Source organism: Zeugodacus cucurbitae, chromosome 6 (assembly GCF_028554725.1).
Source record: "Zeugodacus cucurbitae isolate PBARC_wt_2022May chromosome 6, idZeuCucr1.2, whole genome shotgun sequence".
Classification (NCBI taxonomy): Eukaryota; Metazoa; Arthropoda; class Insecta; order Diptera; family Tephritidae; genus Zeugodacus; species Zeugodacus cucurbitae.
Genome location: NC_071671.1, coordinates 57,427,395 through 57,451,737, shown reverse-complemented (window position 1 = coordinate 57,451,737; position 24,343 = coordinate 57,427,395). Strand labels below are relative to the sequence as shown.

The 24,343-nt window shown below is 29.6% G+C and overlaps 1 protein-coding gene across 3 annotated transcripts in view; it reads right to left on the bottom strand.

Annotated features, from left to right (window-relative positions):
• Window positions 1-24,343, bottom strand: part of Tinagl1_2 (tubulointerstitial nephritis antigen-like) — an 82,429-nt gene that overhangs the window by 4,092 nt on the left and 53,994 nt on the right. For 2 of the 3 annotated variants that reach the window (XM_011193489.3, XM_054234363.1), the window contains exon 2: window positions 294-493. In XM_011193489.3, coding sequence (XP_011191791.1) covers window positions 294-471 — 178 coding nt within the window. In that variant the 5' untranslated portion in view covers window positions 472-493. Of the gene's footprint in view, window positions 1-293; window positions 494-12,351; window positions 12,589-24,343 lie in introns of those variants that run through there. The other variant, XM_011193487.3, reaches the window with a different exon arrangement.

The following is a 24,343-nucleotide window of genomic DNA, read 5'->3' as shown; positions in this document are numbered from 1 at the left end:
GGCTACTTCAAAAACGTTTCCACGACAGTTTCGTCTACGTAAAGGACCGTTCTAGATTAATATCCGACGAAACATTATCGGCAGAACTCCTGGAAATTCAAATGAGAAAGGTTGTTTCTCGTTAACAACAACTTCAACAACTCAGCAACTGACAACTCTCCAATCCATTTAATATAAGATCGCTATAATTCAAAAGCTCGTCCTCTGCGAGTATGACCTCCCTGACAGTCGGCAACTCTAATTTAATGCTTAATCTCTACATTTATAGCAAAAATATATATAGAAAAACTCACTTGAAATTGGCATGGCACAACCATCTTCCCGGTTTTTACAACACATATTCTTCACAGCACAATAGGGGCCAGGATAGTCGAATTGTAATGTGCTATCAAAGGCTACAACTGCGCCGAGTAGTGTGAAGGCCGTGAGCAACCTCAAGGCCGTGGGCGCCTTACTAAATTTACGATTCATACTGCAACGGTTTATCTACAGGCTGCAAAGAGTAAGCAAAAGTTGAAATCGGTTAATATAAATTTAAAATTGTTTATATAAAAATTAAAAAAGAATTCAAGAAATTTTTTATAGTAAAAGTATATATCTCTAGTATATATTATCTGTGTTTGCGTATAATTCATTGACCCTGCGCACTTAATTCCCTATTTAATTTATTACTTTACAGTTAACCCAATTCTGCGCCAGAGTAAGCTCATTTCGCCAAAGCAAATATGTATAGGATTCAGATTTACATATTATATATATATATATATATATTTAGTGAGTTGGAAACAGAAACTGTGTAATCTTTTCTTTTCGTTGTTTACCTATTTTTTTTTTGTTTTTGTTATTGTTGTAATCTTCGTTGTTGCACAGTGTTTTTTAACATGAGAAATAATTATAACAAGAAAATAAGTAGAAATAATGGGAAGACACTATCTAGGAAAATAGAAAAGCAAAACAATCTTTAGTCAAGTAAGGAAGTGCTAAGTTTTGGTGGAACCATATTTTATATGAAACAGGATTCTAATTATCGAGCTTCGTTTTCCTTTTTTACGTAATTTTTGTGTTTTGAGAGTAATTCTGATGTGTAAAAGCTACAAATTAAATATATCAGCCGTTTAGAGAAAGCTTAAATAATAGAGACTCCTTTAATGAGCTCCTACAGTAATCCTTTCGTATATATTTAAACGGTTAGAATACTTTAAGGGGTTAGAAGAGTTTCAAAATTTCGATTTTTTTCAATTTTGTCTTATGAAATAGTGAAATATGTTATCCAAAAATATCAAATCAAAGAATGAGGGATATAATTCAAAGAGAAAGATTTTTTTATAGTTATTATAACTATTTTTTTCGAGTCAATATATGGTGAACATTTTACCAAAAAAGTCAGTTTTTTGGTTAAAATTATGACAAAAATTCAAATTTAATTGTTTTCCTTTTTCCTTCGTTCATTAACTAGATTTATCCATGCACTATCGAAATATGTTTGGTTTACTGATTTTAGATGAACCAATTATGAGTTATGATGTCCACTGCCAGACCTTTTTTTTGACACGATATGGGAGATGAGATGCCAACGGCTGAGTTTTCGGAATTAGTTAATAAAAATTTCACAAAATTTCACTTTTCTCGTCACCCTGGTCATTTTGATATATATAACCCTATATCTAACTCGTTTAGTTTTAGTACTCTCTCGTAGCAACTTTTGTTGCGAGAGTATAAAAAAAAATTGTAAATAACCCTTTGAAACCCACCTAACCTCTCAATGGGCCTTATATGTCCTCTCATGACGAGGGATTGCAGAATGACCAGCTTTAGAACCATACGGGTGTTAGGAATCAAAAGGCAATATTGATAAGAACTGTTATATGCTCGCTAGCATTGAATTATTGTGAAATAAAAAGCCAAGCGGTCTTATAACAACAACCTTGACCACCTTGGTCAATTTCTTAAAATGAGTCGATTACCAATAATTAGTTCCTACTGTTGCAACTATTCTATTAGCATGCATTTAGGCAATTGATACCGGTACAAGGAACCAAAGTATCGTCAATTATTTATGTCTAGCAGCAACTATTGACAGTAATTTTGCTTTCGTCTTCAGTTTTAAAAAAATAGGGACAACTATTTTTCGCACCCTTCAGCTTACGGGTGCCTGGAGACTCTTATTAAAGCTTTGGTTCTTCAACTAAAAATAAAAAACTGAGAAATATGATTTGGAGTCTGGAGACTTTGTTTGCTTTTCAAATATTTTCAAATGCTTCGGTTAAGTTGACTTGAAGGTCAAAATATTGATTTTTAACATTATTGTCTTTGAACAGTAATTTATCAAAGTATACTGAACGCGAATGTCAAATAAAGGTGCTTATATTGACAGCTGTCACTTTTGAAAGTTCTTTAATACCAAAAAGCGTCTTCTTTATAAAAAAATATTAGAAAAGTTGCACCCTCGTTATAAAAATTACAACAACAATACATTAATCTTTATTCTTTATCTTGCTTGTTGCAAAAGTATGATCAGGTGAAGAAGTATTGGCTATTCACGTTGGTGCCCTTCAAAGCTTCGCTATTTGTTATTAGCTTTTCACATACTTAGTTTACGTGTTTCACTTTCATTTAAACAATAATAATAAGAAAATAAACTTTATCACACTTTTTTGCTTTGTTTTACATTTTTAATTGCATTTTCATTTCCACACAAATAGACATATATGTATGTAGATATATATATATATATATATGTATATATATTTATATTTATATTTATACTTTTGTACGTGGTTCTACATTTTGCATTGCTGATAAGATTTTATTTCCTATTTTCGTGACCGCATTTAACCGCTCATTTATTTGCTATTTATTTGCTTCTTTTATTTATTTATTTTTAATTTTTTCCTATTTTGTTGGCTTGTTGTCTTGGTTGGTATTTATTTATTTATTTGCTTCTTCATTGTGTTGAATTGCGTTTGTTGACAGCAGACACATTGGCGGCAATTCTTGTGCTATGCAACGCAGAGGGGGTTACTAGGCGTATATAATAACACATATATGTTTGTAATTTTGTTTTTAAAGAATAATAAAAAAGTAAATGTGGGTGCGTTTTTATTTTGGTTTTTTTTTTTAATTATTACTCTTCCGAGTTTTCGAAATTCATATTAATTGCATTTGTTTATTTTGCACGCTGCTTGTTTGGTGAAAAATTATAACTTGAGATAAAGATGCTGATTTGCATGAATTGAAAAGTAAATATAATTGTGGGTGTAATTAAATTGGTAAAAGCAAGAATATAAAAAAATTAATTTAGAAAATTAACAAAAAATTATAAATAAAATTTTTTATATAAAAAATATATTAACTAATTAATTATTTAAATACAGTGGAACTTCTTTCAAATTACTGCGTCGATAGTAAAATTTAATTTTTGTATTATGCCCTGGTCGAAAAGTTCGATTTATGGAAGAAAATGAATGAAATTTGACTTCTATTGCCAATTTAAGAGTTCGAGTTATGGAGAATTTCGAGTTATGGAAGTTCCACTGTATTATAATTTTATAATTAAAATAAAATTTAAATCATTAGGGTTCCATTAATATTAATATTAATATTAAGAACTTTAACATTTTATTTTTCATAATTTTTGTTTTTTTTTTTAATATGTCTCCAATCATTCTATTTTGGGTTTTCTATAAACATTAGTAGTAATTACAACAAAATAAGAAGGCACTGATTTAGTGACGTCATCAAAGCCTTTTCGAACTGATAGTAAAACAAACTTACATATACTTCTTTAAAGGCTGTAAAAAATGTAAAATAATGCATTTAACTAATTTAAAGCTAGTTTTTAATTCCCAAAGTGCTGTTTATCGCATCTGCTTGGTCTATATTTATATTTTTACGACTCAAAAAATTAACCTTTTTGGCAAAAAAAATTATTTTAATTCATGAAATATAATTTCTTAATTTCGCAATTATTACCTTTCTATTAAATAAAATAAGAAAATTAAATATATTTCTCTTAAAAAAATAAAATTTAATCAAGGGAAGTGAAATTATATTTTTCATTATACCGAATGTTGCTCATACGCCACGACAACCGACACATACATTTTTAATTGCTTGATGGCGCCTAATTCATATAAATATTTATAATGAAGCACTCAATTAGTTAAGTGGAAAGATATGTTTTCATGCAAAAAAAACAAAAAAAAAAATGCGATTACATAATCTAATATTGCTGAGAATGCTTATGATTTCCGCATAGCAAACGAAAAACGAGATCCAGTTTAAATGCTAGCCAGTTTATATAAAATTCAATTTTCGCCTGCTTGATTACTGTAAACAAAAAACAATACAAGTATATCTAATGAAAATAATAACAAAACAATAACAAAAACAAAAACAGCTGATTGAAGTACTGTAGTTTGCGCCTATGCGTGGGTAATGTCAAAAACAGCACAAGTCGTGTGGCAAGCGAACCGGTTAAGTGAGTTGACAGTGTTGTTGTTGTGGCGATAGACACAGACAAATAAATTGCAAAAGCAAAAATTAAGCGAATAAAAATAGAAAAACGCAAAATGAAATGTTCTTAATGCGATCAGCATTAGCGATAGAACGCTGTTTTGTCTACTAACCAGATTATGCGAAGACACACACACCGCCTTTTTTATATGTAGTGTATATAAGCATACGCTTGAATAACTAATGAAAGCTACATTTCGTCGATACCGTAACCGCATTATTGATTTTATTTTGTCTGCCTGTAAGTCGCAGTTGAACATAGTACATATGTACATATGTGGCTAGGTAGCTGCAAAGCTCAACGCCACGCACTGATTGCTCTTGCCTAGATGACAGATAAAAAGTGTTTCGAAAAATTCGCAATCGAAAGGGTAGCGTAGAAATACCAAGAAAGCGAGATGGCGTGCGCAGAGAATCGATTAAAAAAATGGTACAAAAAAGTTTTTTGGAATTTAAATTTTTTTAATATTAAAAAAAAAAATATTTAATATTTAAAAAAAAATTTTTATTTTTTAATTTTTAATTTTTTCTCAATTCTATTAAATTTTTTTTAAATATTTATAATATTTTTATACTCTCGTTTTGTTCACATAACGGTTGTTTGTGTCACCAAGAAATAAAAGAGTTAGATATAGGGTTATATATATATAAATGATCAGGATGACAAGTGGAGTTGAAATCCGGATGTCTGTCCGTCCGTCTGTCCGTCCGTCCGTCCGTCCGTCCGTGCAAGCGATAACTTGAGTAAAAATTGAGATATCTTAATGAAACTTGGAACACATATTCCCTGGGACCGTGAGAGGGTTGCTTTCGAATGGGCGCAATCGGACCACTGCCACGCCCACAAAATGGCGAAAACCGAATACACTTAAAGTGCCATAACTAAGCTATAAATAAAGCTATGGAAGTAAAAAAAAAAAAATTTGGTATGAAGGATCGCACTAGGAAGGGGCATATTTGGATATAATTTTTTTGGGGAAGTGGGCGTGGCCTCGCCCCCTACTAAGTTTTTTGTACATATCTCGCAAACCAATAGAGCTATATAAACCAAACTTTCTGCAGTCGTTTTTTTAGCCATTTCCTAACACAGTCCAAAAATGAAAGAAATCGGATCATAACCACGCCCACCTCCCATACAAAAATTAGGTTGAAAATTACTAAAAGTGGGTTAACTCAATAACGAAAAACGTCAGAAACACTAAATTTCACATAAGAAATGACAGATAGAAGCTGCACTCAGATTTTTTTACAAAATGGAAAATGGGCGTGGCATCGGCCACTTATGGGTCAAAACCCATATCTCAGGAACTACTCGACCGATTTCAATGAAACTTGGTTTGTAATAGTTTCCTTACATCCCAATGATATGTTGTGAAAATAGGCCAAATCGCTTCACAACCACGCCTAATTCCTATATACCAGAACTTTGAAGACAATCTGAATCGTTTCCATTAGAATATATAAAGTAAGCACTAGTGAAGATATCTGTGCAGAACTTTGTACAAATACTATGTTAATAGTGTGGCAGCCCCATTCTAAAAATCGCCGAAATCGGACCATAGGTTTTCAAGGCCCCATTAATCGAACATGAGGACCTCGGTGCCTCTAACCTAATATTAGGGTTTCCAACTTTCAATGGACTTTATACAATATATATGACGAATATGTGGGTCAAATTGTGTATTATATAATATAAATAAAGTTAAATAAATAAATTGCGAGAGTATAAAATGTTCGGTTACACCCGAACTTAGCCCTTCCTTACTTGTTTTATTTAGTTATTTTTTTCATTTTCTCTGTTTTTGTCAACAGTTCTTGAAGTAGAATTTTATTATGGGTCTCAAGTCTCAAATTGAACCTTCTACGAAATTTTGCTAGTTCTTTTCACTTTTTTGTAGACTCTAATCAAGCAGAATTTCAAATAAAAAAACAGCAGTATATCCCATAGAAACCCTTTCGCACAGCGCGAAATGATGTCATCGCTGTTAAAAAAAAACATGTTTGTGCTGAAATGTTATTTTTTTCGACAAAAAATTCTAATTTTTTTGCATAAGAAATTATCTTCATGAATTATTCGATTTTTAACAAACTAAAAGTTAATTGGAAAGAAATTAATTTGCATGATTTACGCTGCGTAGATAAGCGAAGAATTTTTTTTGTTTTTTTATATGTGAATTAAGCTAAAGCGCAGAAGCTGCGAGACAACATTGCAAAGACGAGCAAAAAGCAACAAGATGATTAAAAAAAAATTAAAAAAAAATGTATAAAATAAAATCGATAAAAAAAATCGCGCGCTGAAAATTCTAACAATTCAGCAGCGTCACCTGCATTTGCGCCTGCGCACACAAGCGTTTCAAACAACTGGATTAGTTTTGCGTTTCTTATAGAACTATTCTATAACTCAAATATATATACAAACATACATACATGTATGTGCTTACATAACATATATTTGATTTTATTTATTGCTTTTGCATTTCTTGCTTTTTTATGCGTTTGTTAAAAAAAATCAGTTATTCTAGCTATGCAGAGAAACCCGTTGTTTTGAAAATAATACTTGTGTCATGCATTTGTCACATCTCAGCAAGCGTCTAATTTAAACATAGCATTGGCAATTTATAGCATTCAGATTTAGCTTCTAGGTGCTTCTAATAAATTTCAGAAAACAAATCTCTAGCGAATAGAAAGTCAAAGCTGGCGGATTAGCAGGGCATTAATTTATTGCTAGTAAACAACGGATACAAAAACGAACACCATAAAAATAAATAAATTTATTATAATATTTTAGTAGAACACTTTTATAGCCAAAAATTTTATGGGATGGTTTGAATTTATTAATATTTGATGATAATACGTTAAGTTGACTTAAGTCAATCAGGTTAATCTAAGTTATACTGAACAAAAACAGCAAAAATCAGCTTTCTCAAATTATCTAATAAAATGCAAAATAAAATCTAAAAAAAAGTTAAAGAATATGTTTCACGACAAATTAGCTTAAATCAGCTTATGACACATTGAATACAATTAGGATTAAAAATTATATAAACAATTATAAAAAATATGAAAAATAATGCAAAAAAGTTAAAAAATATAAAAAGAAATAAAAAATAAAAATCAATTATATTGCACAATAAATATGAATTCAATATTGAAAAACAAAAAAATTAAATAAAATGTCTGCTATATATCTACATATCCCTCAGTTGCAACAACAAAAGAGAGCCATCATCAATTCTAAATTTTATTTGGCACATTTCCCCCTATGTATGTACATATATATATTTATATATAATATATTTCGTATTGTAGTTTTTTTTATTTAAATCTTTTCTTTTTTATTAGTGTTACACTTTCAATTTTCATTGTTTGTCGCTATTTTTATTGCACTTTCTTTTTGTTTACCAGTTTATTACAGGCGTGATTCGTTTGCCAAATTGATGAGAATTCGATTTCTCATTGAAGCGCGATGGGTGCTTAGAAAGACTTTTAAAATTTGTATTTTTTACCTTTTGAAAATTCTCAAAAAAAATTAATTATCAAATAAAAATTTAAATTGTATTTTTTATAGTTTAAATATTAAATAAACAAGACAAATTTAAATTATTTATAAAAAAAAATTGTAAAATATAACTAATGGTTTTTTGTTTCATTTCAAAAATTTCTAAAATTTGAAATTTAAAATTGAAAAATTTCAGTTTTTTAATAAATACAAAAAAAAATTGTTTATTCCTTGAAAAAATTGTTATAAAATTCTCTATAATTTTGAATTAAAAATTTAACAAAATTTACTATTTTTTTTAATTATTATTTTTTTTATAATTTAAATAAATTTTATTAATTATATACTTTCGTATATTTTAAAATTCTCACAAAAAAATATTGTATTTTTTGGTACTTTAAATAACAAATAAAAATCTAAAAAATTATCTTAACTATGGGTATAAAAAATATGAATATGTAATTACTTTTGTTTGACTTTAAACATTTCTAATATTTGAAATTGAAAATTCAAAAAAATTATCTATCTTTTTACATTCAGTTTTTTTTTTGTTTTACAATAAATAAATTTGTAATTTTTTCCATTATTAAATTTATATAAAATTGTCTTTAATATTAAATTGAGAATTGAGGAAATTATACTAATTTGTTTTTTAATTATTATTTTTTTGTAATTTTAATACATTTTATTAATTTTTTACTTTCGTATATTTTAAAATTAGCAAAAAAATATTTTAAATTGTATTTTTAGTAGATGAAATAATAAATAAAAAAATGAACTTATTCATGGGTATAAATAAAATATGAAAATGTAATTAATTTTGTTTTATTTTAAGAATTTTTAAAATTTGAAATTGAAAAAAGTTTTTTTACATTAATTTTTTTTATTTAAATAAATTTGCAATTTTCTTTTTTCTTTAAAAAATTTAAACAATTTTTTATAATTTGTAATTGAAAACTAAACAAATTTAACTCATTTGTTTTTCAATTAATTTTTTTTATTAAATATATTTTTTCATTGTTTCCTTTAAATAATTTTTAATAACATATTCTATAATTTTGAATTGATTAGTAAACCAATTTTATAATTAATTATAATTTTTTTTTTATTTAAATAAATTTTTTAATTTATTTCCTTTAAATAAATAAAAAAAATTTCTATTAGTTGTTTTAATTGAAAACTGAACAAATTTAACTAAACGGATTTTTTCAATTAATTTTTTTAAATAAATTTAAAAAAAAAAATAAATTTTTAAAAAAATTTCTAAAATTTCAAATTGAAAATTTTCACTATTTAATTAAAAAAAAAAATAAATTTTTAAAAAATTTCTAAAATTTCAAATTGAAATTTTTCACTAATTTTTTTTTAATTTGTATAAATTTTGGCATTTTTTTTTCTTTAAATAAATGTTTAAATGTTTTCCAAAAATTTGAAAATTAATAAATACATATTTATTAATTATTTTTTTCGTATTAAATATACATACACACATTTATGTACTCACAACTGAAATTTTCGACAACACATATATATTTTATATATATCCATCTATGTATGTTTGTATGCTAACAAATATCTAGTTCCACATTCCTCTGCTATCTACTAGCTACAATTGCATCAGCAAACGATCGACCGTGAAATTCCTGCTTATCACACACATAATGTATAAGATAATGAATTTGAATACTAATTTCATGCATTAATTGCAAACATAAAGATAAAAAGTAAATTAATAGCAACAGCATGCATTAAGTGCTAAAACCATATTCGCATTAATTACCGTATTAACTGGAGTAAATATATTATTTTTTATATATACGCCGCAAATATTATATATGTAATTAATAATTTTCCTATATTAAATAGGTGATTCCCTGGAGATAAAGGGTAAATAAAGCCATAATTATATGCCTTCTATTTTATGCTATATTTAACATTAAGGAAAACTATAAAAAAAAATAAAAAAAAATATATATTTTATATGCATAAAGTTTTTAAGTTTTAATTAATATAAAAAATGTTAAAAAATAGATTTTTTAAAGAAATATTTTTTATAAATTTTATAATTCATATACTAAGGTGCCTAATAATCATATTTGGTTTCTATATTATAATTTTTTGTGGAAAAAATATCAATGAACGATCACGTAACAAAAATTAAAATTTAAATCGACCTATGGACTTGCAACGCTGCAAATTGCCCATAAAAATGAAATATTTGCAATATTTACTTGAATATATGTATGTATTTATTTTCATTTTCTTTATTAAACTTTCTGCTTGCGCTCCTATATACTTTTTCGTTTCTTCTTTTTTCTTTTTTTTTTTTCTTTTTCTTTCTTTTTTTTTCTTTTTTTTTTCTTTTTTTTTTATTGCATTAAACTTCAGAGTAACAACAAATAATTTTCAATGCTGCACTATAATCTTTTTATAACATTTCTATGAACCATTTTCCAGATTTCCAAAAATAAATCCCACAAAATTTTCCAATTTCACACGCCATTACAAAATGTAAAACTGAAAATCGTTCAGTTCGAGATTACTTTTCGAAGAAACTAATTATAATTTTTAACACCTAAAAATTTTGCTGCCGCTTTGTTGTGGTCGCCGTTGTTGCCAACATTTTCACACTTTTTTTGTTTGTATTTTTGTAATTTTTGCTTACAGTATTGTTATGGCTATATGCCATTCTAGGGACAATGATCTTTTATATGACACACACACACACACAGATGTATATTAATTTTCCGTCTGTATGTATTGCATTTATTAAATATGCGAATTAACAGATTTACTATAATTATTGCCGCTGCAAGTGAACGAGCTGCCAAAAACATGTTGTAATGCAATGTCAGGGGCAGCACACAATTTGAGTTGTGTTTGTTTGTATGTGTGTGTGTGTCTGTGTATTGCTGTAATTGCAATTTGTGTCTCATATTTATATCTGTGTGTGTGCTTGTATATTTGAGTATTTATGTTGAAATTTGTTGCAATTCTTTGTTGACCAAGCAGAATTAGCGAGTTTATTAGCATGTGTGCATGTACAGTATGCAGGCAATGACTTAAGAACGAGCGAAAAAAAACATTTTTTTTTTCAAATTTTTGAGACGGAACATTAGCTAATTTCTGCAGTTTCAGCTATTTAAGAGGAAGTGGAGTTTCCTTGTTTTATGTAAATGACAATTTGTTTATTTTTGCATGCTTTTGAAGAAATTCTAAAAAAATCTTAAAGTGAAGTATGACCATTTTTGACACTATTAAAAAAATTATTTTTTTTTTAATTTTGCTCACTTTAATTCGCAATAAAGCTTCGAAATATCAGTTTTAAAAATTCGAAAAAAACACGGTACTGTAAGCGGCAGCATATTTTTCTTGATAACTGTAAAAATACGAACGTAAAAATAATTTTTAGACATCCAAGACCGTGTTTTTACATTGATTTTAGGTTCGGCTTTTTTTCTTTACAGTTTGAGAAGAATAAATTGCACCTCAATTTGCACTTATAGTAATAAGCTGTCGTTCATAGTTCAATGGTTAGAGCCTGTACACAAGTATGCACATTTTCAATCAGAAAAAACCGAAATATTACTACCTTCTAGTTTCAGCCACATATACAAAGGGTTATATTTTCATATTTACATTTGAAACTCGAATATAAAAATTTGATATTTCAAGTTAAGCGTATGACACCTTTAAAAATAACCGTTATATGAAATTTGAATAAAATAAGTGGAGATTAGGAGATAATATTTCGTGAAATACGCTTAACATAAGAAGCTTTGTTGTAATTGTAAGATTTTTGTTTTTGATTGGAATTGTTTTTGATTTCGACAATTTTAGATATTTCAAAAAAAAATATTAATTTTCACTAAAATATCAAAAAAACAGTAGCCAACTAATTTAATATAAAGTGTGACCTCAATAATCATACTTCAACTTTTTTAATAAAAAAATATTTTTTGAAATACATTTTAAATAATTAAATATATTTTTGATTTACTTAAAATTACTAAAATATTTTTTTTTGTTAATTAATTCAAATTAATTCTGAATAATTTGAATAAAATATATTTTTATAAAAAAATTTATATTTCAATTTTCAATTTTAATCTACTTCTAATACTTCCATTGCTTACTCAAAAATTTCGAAGTCTTACTTTTATACCAACAAACCATACACTCCTTAAAAAATTTGTATTTGAAAAAAAGTTTATATAAAAATTTTAATACACCATATTGTGCAGCAGAAACACATACAACATTTAAAAAAAAATATTAAATATTTTTTAAATAAATAATTTTTTTTATTATTTAATGCATTCACAATAAATACTAACTTTTTCCAAAACTTCTTAATAATGCTTTAATATTCGTTATAACACAAGTTCATTTAATGAATAACTCTCTTTCGTATTCACTTAAATTTAAATATATTGTTTTTCGAATTTCTTAAGCGCGCCAAATAATGATTTTTATTTTTTTTTTCAAATTTTGTAAGAAAAATTCAATTTCGCGAGTCTTCAACTTTTTCGCGTACCAACTGCGATCGCGGCTCGATATCAACTGAATTCAGTAGCGAATTTGCAGCGCAAGAAAAGTTGGCGTAAAGCACAAATACAAACTAATGCAAACGCCGCGCACCACACTCAACTAAACCACAGACAGACATACAAACATATGTACTAATATGAGTATGAGTAACAGAAATGTTTGGCAGAAAAAGTGAAAAGCAAATTGTAACAAAAATAAAAAAGTTAATAAAATATGTGAGCGATCGGAAATGAGTAAACAATGTTAACTGCATAACAGTATATGTAACAGAGGCTGTTTAACATTTGCTATGTTAGTTAAGTTAGCAGAGAGTGTTTATCAGAGAGAATTTAAACAGCACTGTGTTGTTATTGTTGACTCACAGCAATTTATATGTATGAGAGTTTGTGATATTATGGGCTCAATGGCATGTAAAGGCGCGGGTTCGCACCCTAAATTGCGTAAAGAAAAATATTTTTATTATTTTAAATTTTTTTTTATTTTTAAATATTTTTTTTAATTATAATACTTTTATACTTTTTTGAATTCTTTTCTTTTTTCATTAAAAAAAAATAATTTTTTCATAACAAAAAATTAATATTCCGCTTATGCTACTCACTGGTTATAAAATCCTAAATTATTACCTTTTGTATATCATTTACGGTTATTGCAAAAAAAAAAAAATATTTCTTTTTAACGCAAGCGATGCCAATTGAGCTTCCCAAATAAGGCGGACTACGCATTGGGGGTGGCACACCTGTAAGCGTATATAGACTGTTAAGCGCCTAGCAAGATGAGTAAGCGTAATCAGCGCTCTCTTGTCTACACTTTTTGTTTGCAATTAGTTATGCGTGTAACGAATTGATTTTTTCAATGGCATATTTTTTTTTTTTTTTTTGAAATTGACAATTGGAGTCTTCAAACCCGTGAAATTCTAAATTTAACAATTTCCGTTATTTTTTGAACACATATGAGTAATTAACAAGAAAAAACGTTAACTTCGGCTGTACCGAAGCTAATATACCCTTCACTGGTGCATTTCTTTTAGTAACCATGTGTTTAAGCAAATCTAAAGACGTAAGAAAAAGTAAGTAAAATAAAAAGAAAACATTTTACTAATTATTTTTAGCCGGGTTGTTTGCTAGAAACATTAAGGTTATATAGTTAACCGATCTGAACAATTTCTTCGGAGATTATTATATTACCTTAAGCAGTAATCCATGTCAAATTTCGTGAAGATACTACGTCAAATGCGAAAATTTTCCATACAAGCTATTGATTCTGATCGTTCGGTTTGTATGGCAGCTGTATGCTATAGTGAACCGATCTGAACAATTTTTCGGAGATTAAATTATTTCTATGAGCAATAACTCACATCAAATTTGGTGGAGGTATGTAGTAAAATGTAGAACTTTTCAATATATATATGCTATAGTGAACCGATCTGAACAATTTTTTCGGAGATTAAATTATTTCTATGAACAATAACTCACACCAAATTTCGTGAGGATATGTAGTAAAATGCGGAAGTTTTCCATACAAGCCCTTGATTCCGATCGTTCAGTTTGTATGGCAGCTATATGATATAGTGGTCCGATATTGGCAGTTCCGACAAATGAGCAGCTTCTTGAAGAGAAAATGACATCTACAAAATTTCAAAACGATATCTTAAAAACTGAAGGACTAGTTAGTATATATACAGACAGACGGACTTGGCTAAATCGACTCAGTTCAACATACTCATCATTTATATATATACTTTATAAGGCCTCCGACGCTTCCTTTTGGGTGTTACAAACTTCGTGACAAACTTAATATACCCTGTTCAGGGTATAAATATAACAATTACTACCTGATTTTACTACTGTGCAACTGAAATTTGTTTATTTCTTATATTTTAACAACAAAAAGAACATCTTTTAAGAAAAAAAAGTTGTTTGCTTAAAAAAAGTACTTTTAATTTCTGCTAGATTCTACAATTAGACTAAAACTGAAACAAACAACATTTTAAGTAAGTGAATGTAGTAAAAATTCCTTTGCTTTAAGGTATTAAAATATTTTCACAGTTTTCTTAATATTCCGAAAACATTTAATTTGCATAAATAATGTTGTTTATGCTTTAACTGTGCCACATATCATAACAACTAGCTAAGTTGCAGCTTATCAGTTGCTGAGAAAAGATAATTAGAGATTAACTGTGTGTTTGCAAAACGATAAAAAACGAATTATGGCACTTCACAGTAATCAAGTAATCACTGAGTAATGCGCTGAATGCCTGAATGAGGCGTGAAAAATGGCAGTCAGAAATCGAAATTATATTATATATATATATGCATGAGTAAGTAACTGTATGTTAACTGTTACACACCTCAAAATTATGCATTTCAGTATACATACAAACATTTACTTAAGTTTAATAATTGCAAAATATTCGCAAAGTACTTATCAATAGCACTCATGCATACTGACTACTCATAGTTGCTATGGGTGACGAATTCATGCAAACATATGTATGTTTATACAGCTATTTCATATTGCGAATGTTTAATATTTATGATTATTAAAAATGAACGACGTCATTGTAATCGACGCGGTTAAAAAAATATTTTTATTTATAATATTATAATTTATTTTTGTTTGCATGTATATGAAGTTCATATGTATGCACTTAGCGGTGATTCAGTGGCATTTAAATGTAATTTAAAATTAAAATAAAAAATTTCCCTATTAGTTAGTTATGTTTGTATTTAAGAATGTGATTGTGCAATTTTACGTAATACATAGGAAAATGTTTACTAACAATATTTACTTGCGCTCAGGAACTGCTAGAGGTCGACTAAAGCGCGATTGACGTCATCAAGTGAAATTTTGCTAAATATTTTGAGATCTTATTTGGGTCATTGTGTTATACGAAACGCCGGAGTGAAGGTCAAACACCTTTTATTCTTATGTAATATATTTGAAAAAAAAAATAAAATTTACATTATTCGATATTTTTGCAAAGAAGAAAATTTTTTGTTTTTGATTATTCTTATTTCTTATTAACACTAACGGAAACATCACTTGGAGAACCTTCCATTGGGAAAAAAATTCATTATAAAGGGTATTTTTTCTAAGACATGAGATTTCCAAGAAGAAAATATAATAAATTCCAGCCTAAAGGCCCCTATTTTTTGCAGCAATTTATTTGGGCTGCATGTTGGCAACAAGGGTTGTTCCGTTTAATTCAATCGTCATTACTCACCGCTATATTGGACTTTCAAGAAATACTTTTTTTAACATTTTTTATTGCTTGCGAATTCAAATGGGAAATTCATGTGAAATAAATGCGGTATCCAGCCAGCCGGAAGTGTTTTTTATACCCTGAACAGGGTATATTAAGTTTGTCACGAAGTTTGTAACACCCAAAAGCGTCGGAGGCCCTATAAAGTATATATATAAATGATCAGTATGTTGAACTGAGTCGATTTAGCCATGTCCGTCTGTCTGTCTGTATATATACGAACAAGTGCTTCAGTTTTTAAGATATCGTTTTGAAATTTTGTAGATGTTATTTTCTCTTCAAGAAGCTGCTCATTTGTCGGAACTGCCGATATCGGACCACTATATCATATAGCTGCCATACAAACTGAACGATCGGAATCATGGGCTTATATGGAAAACTTCCGCATTTTACTACATATCTTCACGAAATTTGGTGTGAGTTATTGTTCGTAGAAATAATTTAATCTCCGGAAAATTGTTCAGATCGGTTCACTATAGCATATAGCTGCCATACAAACCGAACGTTCGAAATCAGTGGCTTGTATGGAAAATTTTCGCATTTGACGTAGTATCTTCACGAAATTTGACACGGATTACTGCTTAAGGTAATGATATAATCTGTTCAGATCGGTTAACTATAAACCTTAATGTTTCTAGCAAACAACCCGGCTAAAAAGAATTAGTAAAATGTTTTCTTTTTTTTACTTACTTTTTCTTACGTCTTTAGATTTGCTTAAACACATAGTTACTAAAAGAAATTCACAAGTGAAGGGTATATTAGCTTCCGGAGTTAACGTTTTTTCTTGTTTTTATTATGATCGACGATTGACATACAGTTAGGTAAAAGTAACTGATGGATTTCGAAATGATGATTTATAGAAAGTAAGCTAAGCTAATGATGCTTCATAGGGTTTCTATATCAAGAAATTAGTTGAAATTAATTGAATAGTTTGTGAGAATATATATTTAACTAAAAAATAAACTATGGTAGAACCAAATTTTGAGACCAATTATAAAATATTTAAGTAGAAATATTCAATATTATTAATACTACATAATTCTAAATTGATTTTCTCTTACAGTAAGAGTTTTAAACATGAGAAAATACCATTGAAAAGAAGAGGATATCCAAGATTTCTAAAAATATTTTCTTAATATGGCAATTTACTTAGGTTGGCAAATATCCGCTTCCGCTTTTTTGCTCATTATTCAATTCTTTATAAAAAGTGTTACAGTGATTTAGTTCAAATAACTTCATAATACTCCCCTCGTAGAAGCCCTCTCCTTATTTGCGAAGAACTCGGACAGCCACTTTTCACAAGCCTCTTTTGAGTTCAACTTTACACCACCAAGGGCGTTCGCCATGGACAGGAATAGTAATCACTTGGCCCTATATCCGTGCTATATGGTGGATGCGATAAAAAGCTGCCATCCGGGCTTCCATATCCTCTGAAGGAAAATTTTAAGATAGCTTGAATTTCGGCGTTAGTGAACTCATGCTTACTCGTCTGCATATTGGCAGATACGAGCTCTGTAGCGCTTTATACATAGCCGCGAAATTCAAAAGACAAAAACTCGGAAGGGAGATATTTGCCAACCAATATATGAGATGATTTATTCGCTGGTGAGTGGACTGATGAATTCATGTTTTTCATTTATTATTATTTTTTCTTGTACATATATTTTTTGGCAAATACAACAATTAAATCATTGACTCAGCTACCCACTGCCCCACTAAGTGTCTCGTTGATTGTTTCAAGTACCTGTTTGACTGCAGCATTATTCAAATAATTGACGGTTTTGATGGTTTGATTGATTGTGAATGCGAATAAAGCATCAAAAATTAGCCAAACTTTTTTTAACAAATGTAAATTGTTATTTTCAATGTGGTTGTTGCTGCAATGCCAAATTTGTTTGCTGAAATCTTGAGTGGTTAGTTTTTGCTTTGGGTGAATTTAAATTTTATTTTTAATAATTAATATATTTTTTAAATATTCTTTTTATTTTTTTTTCTAATTTTTAATTCAAGTCGATTAGCTGCTGGCATTTGCATTATTTTTTAAAAGTGTAGCACTCCCTCCTCTCCGCTGCTGTCAAACATTAATTCCTTTAATATGGCATCTTAAATAATTATGATCTCATTTATCATCAGTGTTGCTTTAATTTTCAAAAAAAAAAAAAAAACATAACTCATTTTGCATACTGGAATATTTCAACTTTTTTGCATTAACCAAAAATAAAAATAAATTTATAAATAGAAAAAAAAACTATTGCTGTTGCAGAAGAAACGCAGACACTACATTATCTGCTGACGTCGTTGCATGGAATTCCATCAAATTGAAAACTGGAATTAATTTATGTTTTCGCTTGCTTGCAAATCATTTCAGCGATAATTTTGTTTGCTAGTTATTGTTATTGTTGCTTCAAAATATCTGCGAAGCTCATTTATTCTATTGTCATTCCTTTGAAGTGCAATAAACATTAGCCAATGCTATATACCTATCGTTTGCGCAGCTCTTAAGCGCCAAGCACAATGAAATATATATTATTTTAATACTAACGCAACATGCTGCACAAAGAATATTAGATTTGTTCACCTAACGGTATATAAGAAAAATATCTTTATGACGAGATGAATTGAATTTTCTTTGAGGAAATTATCTGACAACAAGTAAAGAAGGGCTAAGTTCAGGTGTACCTGAAAATTTTATACTCTCGCAATTTATTTATTTAATTTTATTAATATAACACACAATTTGGCCCACATATTCGGCATATATATGATATAAAGTCCATTGTAAGTTTGAAAACCCTAATGTTAGGTATATGGGAGCTAGGGAAAGTTATGACCCGAGTTCACTAATTTTTGGCACGGAGAGATATTATTAGAAGAAAATATTCCCTCTGAATTTCTTCAAATTTCTGAGAGACTAAACTATATTCGGTAAAAAATTTATTTGAAGCACTGAGGTCCTCATGAGACCTTAAAAACTTATGGTCCAATTTTAAGATTTTTAGAAGGGCGATGCAACACTACAAAGTATTTGTGCAAACTTCTGTTCCGATATCTTCACTAATGCTTACTTTATATATTGTAAAGCAAACGATTTAGATCGACTTCAAAGTTCTAGTATATGGGAATTAGGCGTGGTTGTGAACCAATTTAGACTATTTTCATTGGATATCATTTGGGAGCCTGGAATATATTATGAACCGAATTTCATTTCAAATTGGTCGAGTAGTTCCTGAGATATGATTTTTGACCCATAAGTGTATAGAAATTTGAGTAATGCCCTTATTTGCCATCCAATTATTAGCATGAAATTTAAGGTTTCTAGTGGTTTTTCTTACTGAATTAAAGCTTTTTTCAAAATAACCTTTGTATGGGAGGTAGGCGTGGTTACAATCGGATTGTCTCCATTTTTAGACTGTATAAGGAAATGTTCAAAGGAAATGACTCTAGTGAGATTGGTTGATAAACCATATGCACAAAAAACTGAGTAGGGGCGAGCCACACCCACTTTTCCAAAAAAATTGCATTCACCATGTTGTGAACGGGATAGTGGTCCGATTGCGCCCATTTGGTAACCTTCCTATGGTGCCAAGAAACACGTGTACTCAGTCATTAAGATATCTCAATTTTTACTCAAGTTATAGCTTGCACAGACGGACGTTCAGACAGACAGCTGAATTTTAACTCCACATAACTATAACTCTTTTTAAATTTTGTTTAGAAATTCGCCTAATATTCATATGTGACATCTGGCTGTTTGAAAGTATTGGCTGTTCTTCTGAGTTATGATAAGTAATCCCGATAGTTTATGATCCACTACAACATTTAAGTTTCTCAATATTTTTTTTCCATTTTTTTCATTCAGAATTTGGGCTTCTTTTGGAAAATTTTCTTCAATTGATTCCAAAGGAACACTAAAAAGTTATTACATTTTGCTAATAATTTCAAATACCAAAATATCTAACACTACATTATAAATGTTAAAATAGCTATACACCCCAGCACTTAAACAGTATTGTTTACATAATTTGTTGCTGCATTTAAAGTACTCATAGTATGCACACTACATATTTCAGTCAATTTAAGCACAAGTTCACGAAAATTCTGTCGAACTTTATTACAGCCACGAAACGCCTTGTAATTGAAATCTGAAATTATGGAAGCATACACAATGCATACATAATAAATATGGTTGTAAGAATGGGTGCGAAGACTGAAATATGCGCCGGTGCGTAACGGCATATATAATATCAAGTGTATAGTATGTACATATCGTCATGTAATATCTCAAACATAACATAAATGCACTTGACCTCTATACTGCTCCAGTTAAATTTCAATTCGCATTTACCACTCAACACGCAAACGAAAAACGCTAATAAAAATCAATTTTGTAAAAGTAAACACATTTTTTACCGTTTCATTACATACTATACACGTTTGTTTGGGTGTGTTTATGTTATACGGTGATTGATTGCTGTGGAAAAGTATTTTTTTGATAACTATAAATTGCATATGAAGGTTCTAGTTAAATTCAATCAAAATTTAAAAAAATATACATACAGACATAATAAAACAATTTTAATCAATGGAGCAATGTTTGTATTTATAGATTTATAAATATTTTATTGAACACATTTACATACTCGTGGGTATGTTTAAACTCTTACTTCTAACAATCTAAAAGTGAAACTTGATTGTAGTCTAATTACTATAATCTACATATAGTACACATGTATGATTAGTAATGTACTTGACTAACGATTATCAAAATTAGCTTGATAACAAGAAGCCACAAATGCTGCAGAAAACACATCGTGCATTCAGCGCATATTTTTGGCATGCCCACATTCTATTTTTGGTCATTATCACTAAAGAAATTGTATAAAGAATTAGTGTGACTTACACACTCACGACAGATTTGGGCCCATATTTTCTACAAAAAGAAACTAATTGACAAATTTCAACCAAATTTGGTACATAACATTTTCTTGATATCTTAATGTTATGTCCCTAAAATGGGTGAACGCCTATTTCCTATATAATACAATTTGGATTCCTTCTGATTTTTTCATGTTGCAATATTTTAATTTTATATCCAAATTTTTAATTTAATTTGGATAAGTAAAGGGCTTTTCAATAAGAGCACTAAAAAGGTTTGGGATATCAATGAAATTCTGGGCCATTTCGTAAGATAATAAGTTCACCAAACTTGGTTTTCCATAACATCGATTGTGACATTCGCTGTGTGGCTTGTGGCGCCGTCCTGTTGGAACCACATATTGTCCAAATCCATATCATTCAATTCGGACCAAAAATATTCGGTTATCATTGAGCGGTAGAGATTCCCATTCATAGTAACGTGCTGGTCTTAATTATCACGGAAAAATTACCGCCCAATGACGCCGCCGTCCTATAAATCTCGCCAAACCGTAATTTTTTCGGTATGCAATGGTGACTCCGGGCGTACGTGTGTATTGCTGCCTGACCAATAACGCATATTTAGATTGATATTGACAAAGATATTCAGCCAGAAATGACCCTCATCGTCCTACGTAGGCGCTCTTAAAGTTGAGGTCATTGACTCCGAATTTCGATAGTAAATTGTAATAAATTCAACTCGTATATCTTTCCATGATGAAATGTCAAACATTGCTTAAGAGAAATCTCAAAAGAGCGGAAAAGAATATGACGTCATTTGCTGTCTCTATCGGTCTACTTATTTAAGGGTCCCTTTTGAAAACCCCTTTATAACAGATAATAATATTTTTCGTATTTTGGTCATCAGAAGCCGAGGAAATCAACAGTATATCTAATAACACATATTTTAAAGAAAAGATATTTTCACTGTTAATCTACTAACTCCAAAGATTACGACGAGATTATTAGTTCTAAGAACGCAAATTTAATAATCAATTTCTGAAAACTATTTCAAGGCTTTAACCCGCTTAGATAAACAATTTTGTTTTTAAAATTAATCTGGCTTTTCCTTTGAAAACCAATATTAGTTAGACTTAATTATTCTAGATTTTAATCGAGCATTAAAGAATTCGTTGAATACCCCTAAATAATATCGCAGCTTCAAGCCCTCATATTGGTTGATGGATATCGAAATTCTTGGTACATTTATGACATAATTTTCCTTATGTAGTCCATCTTCCATTTATAGTAGTCAATTAGCCATAAGTTAAACCACACAATTAATTGAACATTAAATGCCGCCAAATGAGGAAAGCGCCACTATTTAGTCTGGTTATCGTGACATATTTGTAGACAAAATGCGAGGCATTGTTTATGATCGCTGATAAAGATAGCAGCGCTGCAACTGGCTAGCAATAAAACGACAAAAAATAGTAGACAGCATAAAGTTTAAGTGTACTCAGTTAGAATATAAAAAAAAATAATATAAAAATTTTAAATGCCAAACATGTCCACTGCCAAGGGAAGGTGCCCTGCTGTGTGCTTATGAAGCCTTTTGAAGAATATTTTATACAGACATACAGATATACATACATTACGCATAATTGTTTAACGAGCAAATAAAAATGTATTTAAAGCATTTAAAGCATAATTAGTGATTTGAATATCGGCTGAGTTGTTGTAAATGCTCGTACCACTAAAAATTTCGGGTGTTGACTACTAATTTGGCATATAAAATTTTGGAATTTAATAACAAGTGAGTGCGAGTGCGTACTCTTCATACATATGTACAAATTTAATGTTAGTCATTTTTACGCGCGATAATTGTTACTCAGCAGCAATTTTATGATTTTGTTTTTTTGTTTTTGTTTAATAGATTATTTGTGTGACATAATGGCAATGGCATTTCAGCAGTTCTATTGCAATTAATATACAATAAGTGCCATAATTAAGCAAATACGTGTATATAGTTATGTATGTGAGTAGAAATCGAAAAGTTTGCTTACTCAAGTGCTCCATTGTTTGTTTTATTGACGAATGAAAATAACTAAACGTTTCTATATTTATCATAAACAATTTTTGACTGTAGTAGCACTTTAATGAGAATTAAAAAATGTCAAAATCATAAAAGCCCATGAAATGTTTGAAAAATTTAATGTTGAGTATAGCTGGGAGATGGGAGTTAGTCAACAAACCATTTTAAACCATCTACAGAAGGCTAGATACACAAAAAAGCTTGATGTTTGGGTGCCGCATGATTTGTCGCAAAAAAACCTTCTCGAACGAATCAACGCCTGCGATATGCTGCTGAAACGGAACGAACACGACCCACGAAGGTTTTGATGTGTATTTGGTAGAATTGGAAGAGAAAGAGCCATAATGAGCTGCTCCTATATGGCCAGACGCTGAATTCTACCATCTACTGCGAACAACTGGACCGCTTGAAGCAGGTGATCGACCGGAAGCGTTTAGAACCAGACCAGACACTTCGTTGATGACGCGTGAGAAGCTACGGGAGCTCGGATTTCCTGTTCCTATCCATGACGAACGCCCTTGGTGGTGTAAAGTTGAACTCAAAAGAGGCTTGTGAAGAGTGGCTGTCCGAGTTCTTCGCAAATAAGGAGGGGCCTCTACGAGGGGGGTATTATGAAGTAGCCGTCTAGATGGTTAACAGATTTCGAACATTTTTAGATGAGCGATGCCACAGCTACAATGGTATAATCGTGGACAATTTTTATTCTAGAATATGCTCTGGTTCTTGATTTATATATAAATACATAATAAAGTGAACCAATCGAATGTAATTCTGAGTTCACCCCTTTTTCATTCGTAACTTCAGGGTGCCTAGTGATATGTGACAAATTTGTCAAGGTAGTTCTTGAAATAAGATGTTGATCCAAAAGTGGGTCACTTTCCGTATTTTCAGACCTGCATCTGAATATATCCTTTCTGTATAATTTTTTCTATGAAATTTAGAGCTTATCGCGTTTTCATTAGTGAGTTAACGCACTTTTAGTAGTTTTCAACGTAACCTTTGAATGTGGAGTGGGCGTGGTTAATAACCGATTTCACTCATTTTCATGGCGTGATTAGGATACTAAAGGGAATGTCTACATAAAATTTGGAAATTTCTTTGTATGTATAGAAATCTTAGGCCACGCCTACTTTCCAAAAAAAAATTATGAAATATTCCTCATTGTACTGTGGTCTCCCGTACCGATCATTCAATTACCAACGCTCTCCATGGTGCCAAGGAACACGTGTACCATTCATAATCGTTTCATTAAGAAATCTCAATTATTGCACAAGCTATCGATATTATTATAAACCAAAACCAGATTACTGATTAAATATGCCCAGCATGTATTTATGCTCTCAAAACACAAGAGTAAGTTTGTGAATTACTCTGCTTGGCTGGCGAAAAACATTCCCTTCGTATTGAGAAACGTATGTTTTTCGACCAAAGCTGGACACCTCCTAATGGCTTCAAACAATTTTTTATTTATTTAGAAATTGTCTCATGAGGTTAAAATTCAATAGTAATTGTAATAATTTTAATAATAAATTCATAATTAATTGAGAGTTCTGCGTGAGATTTTATA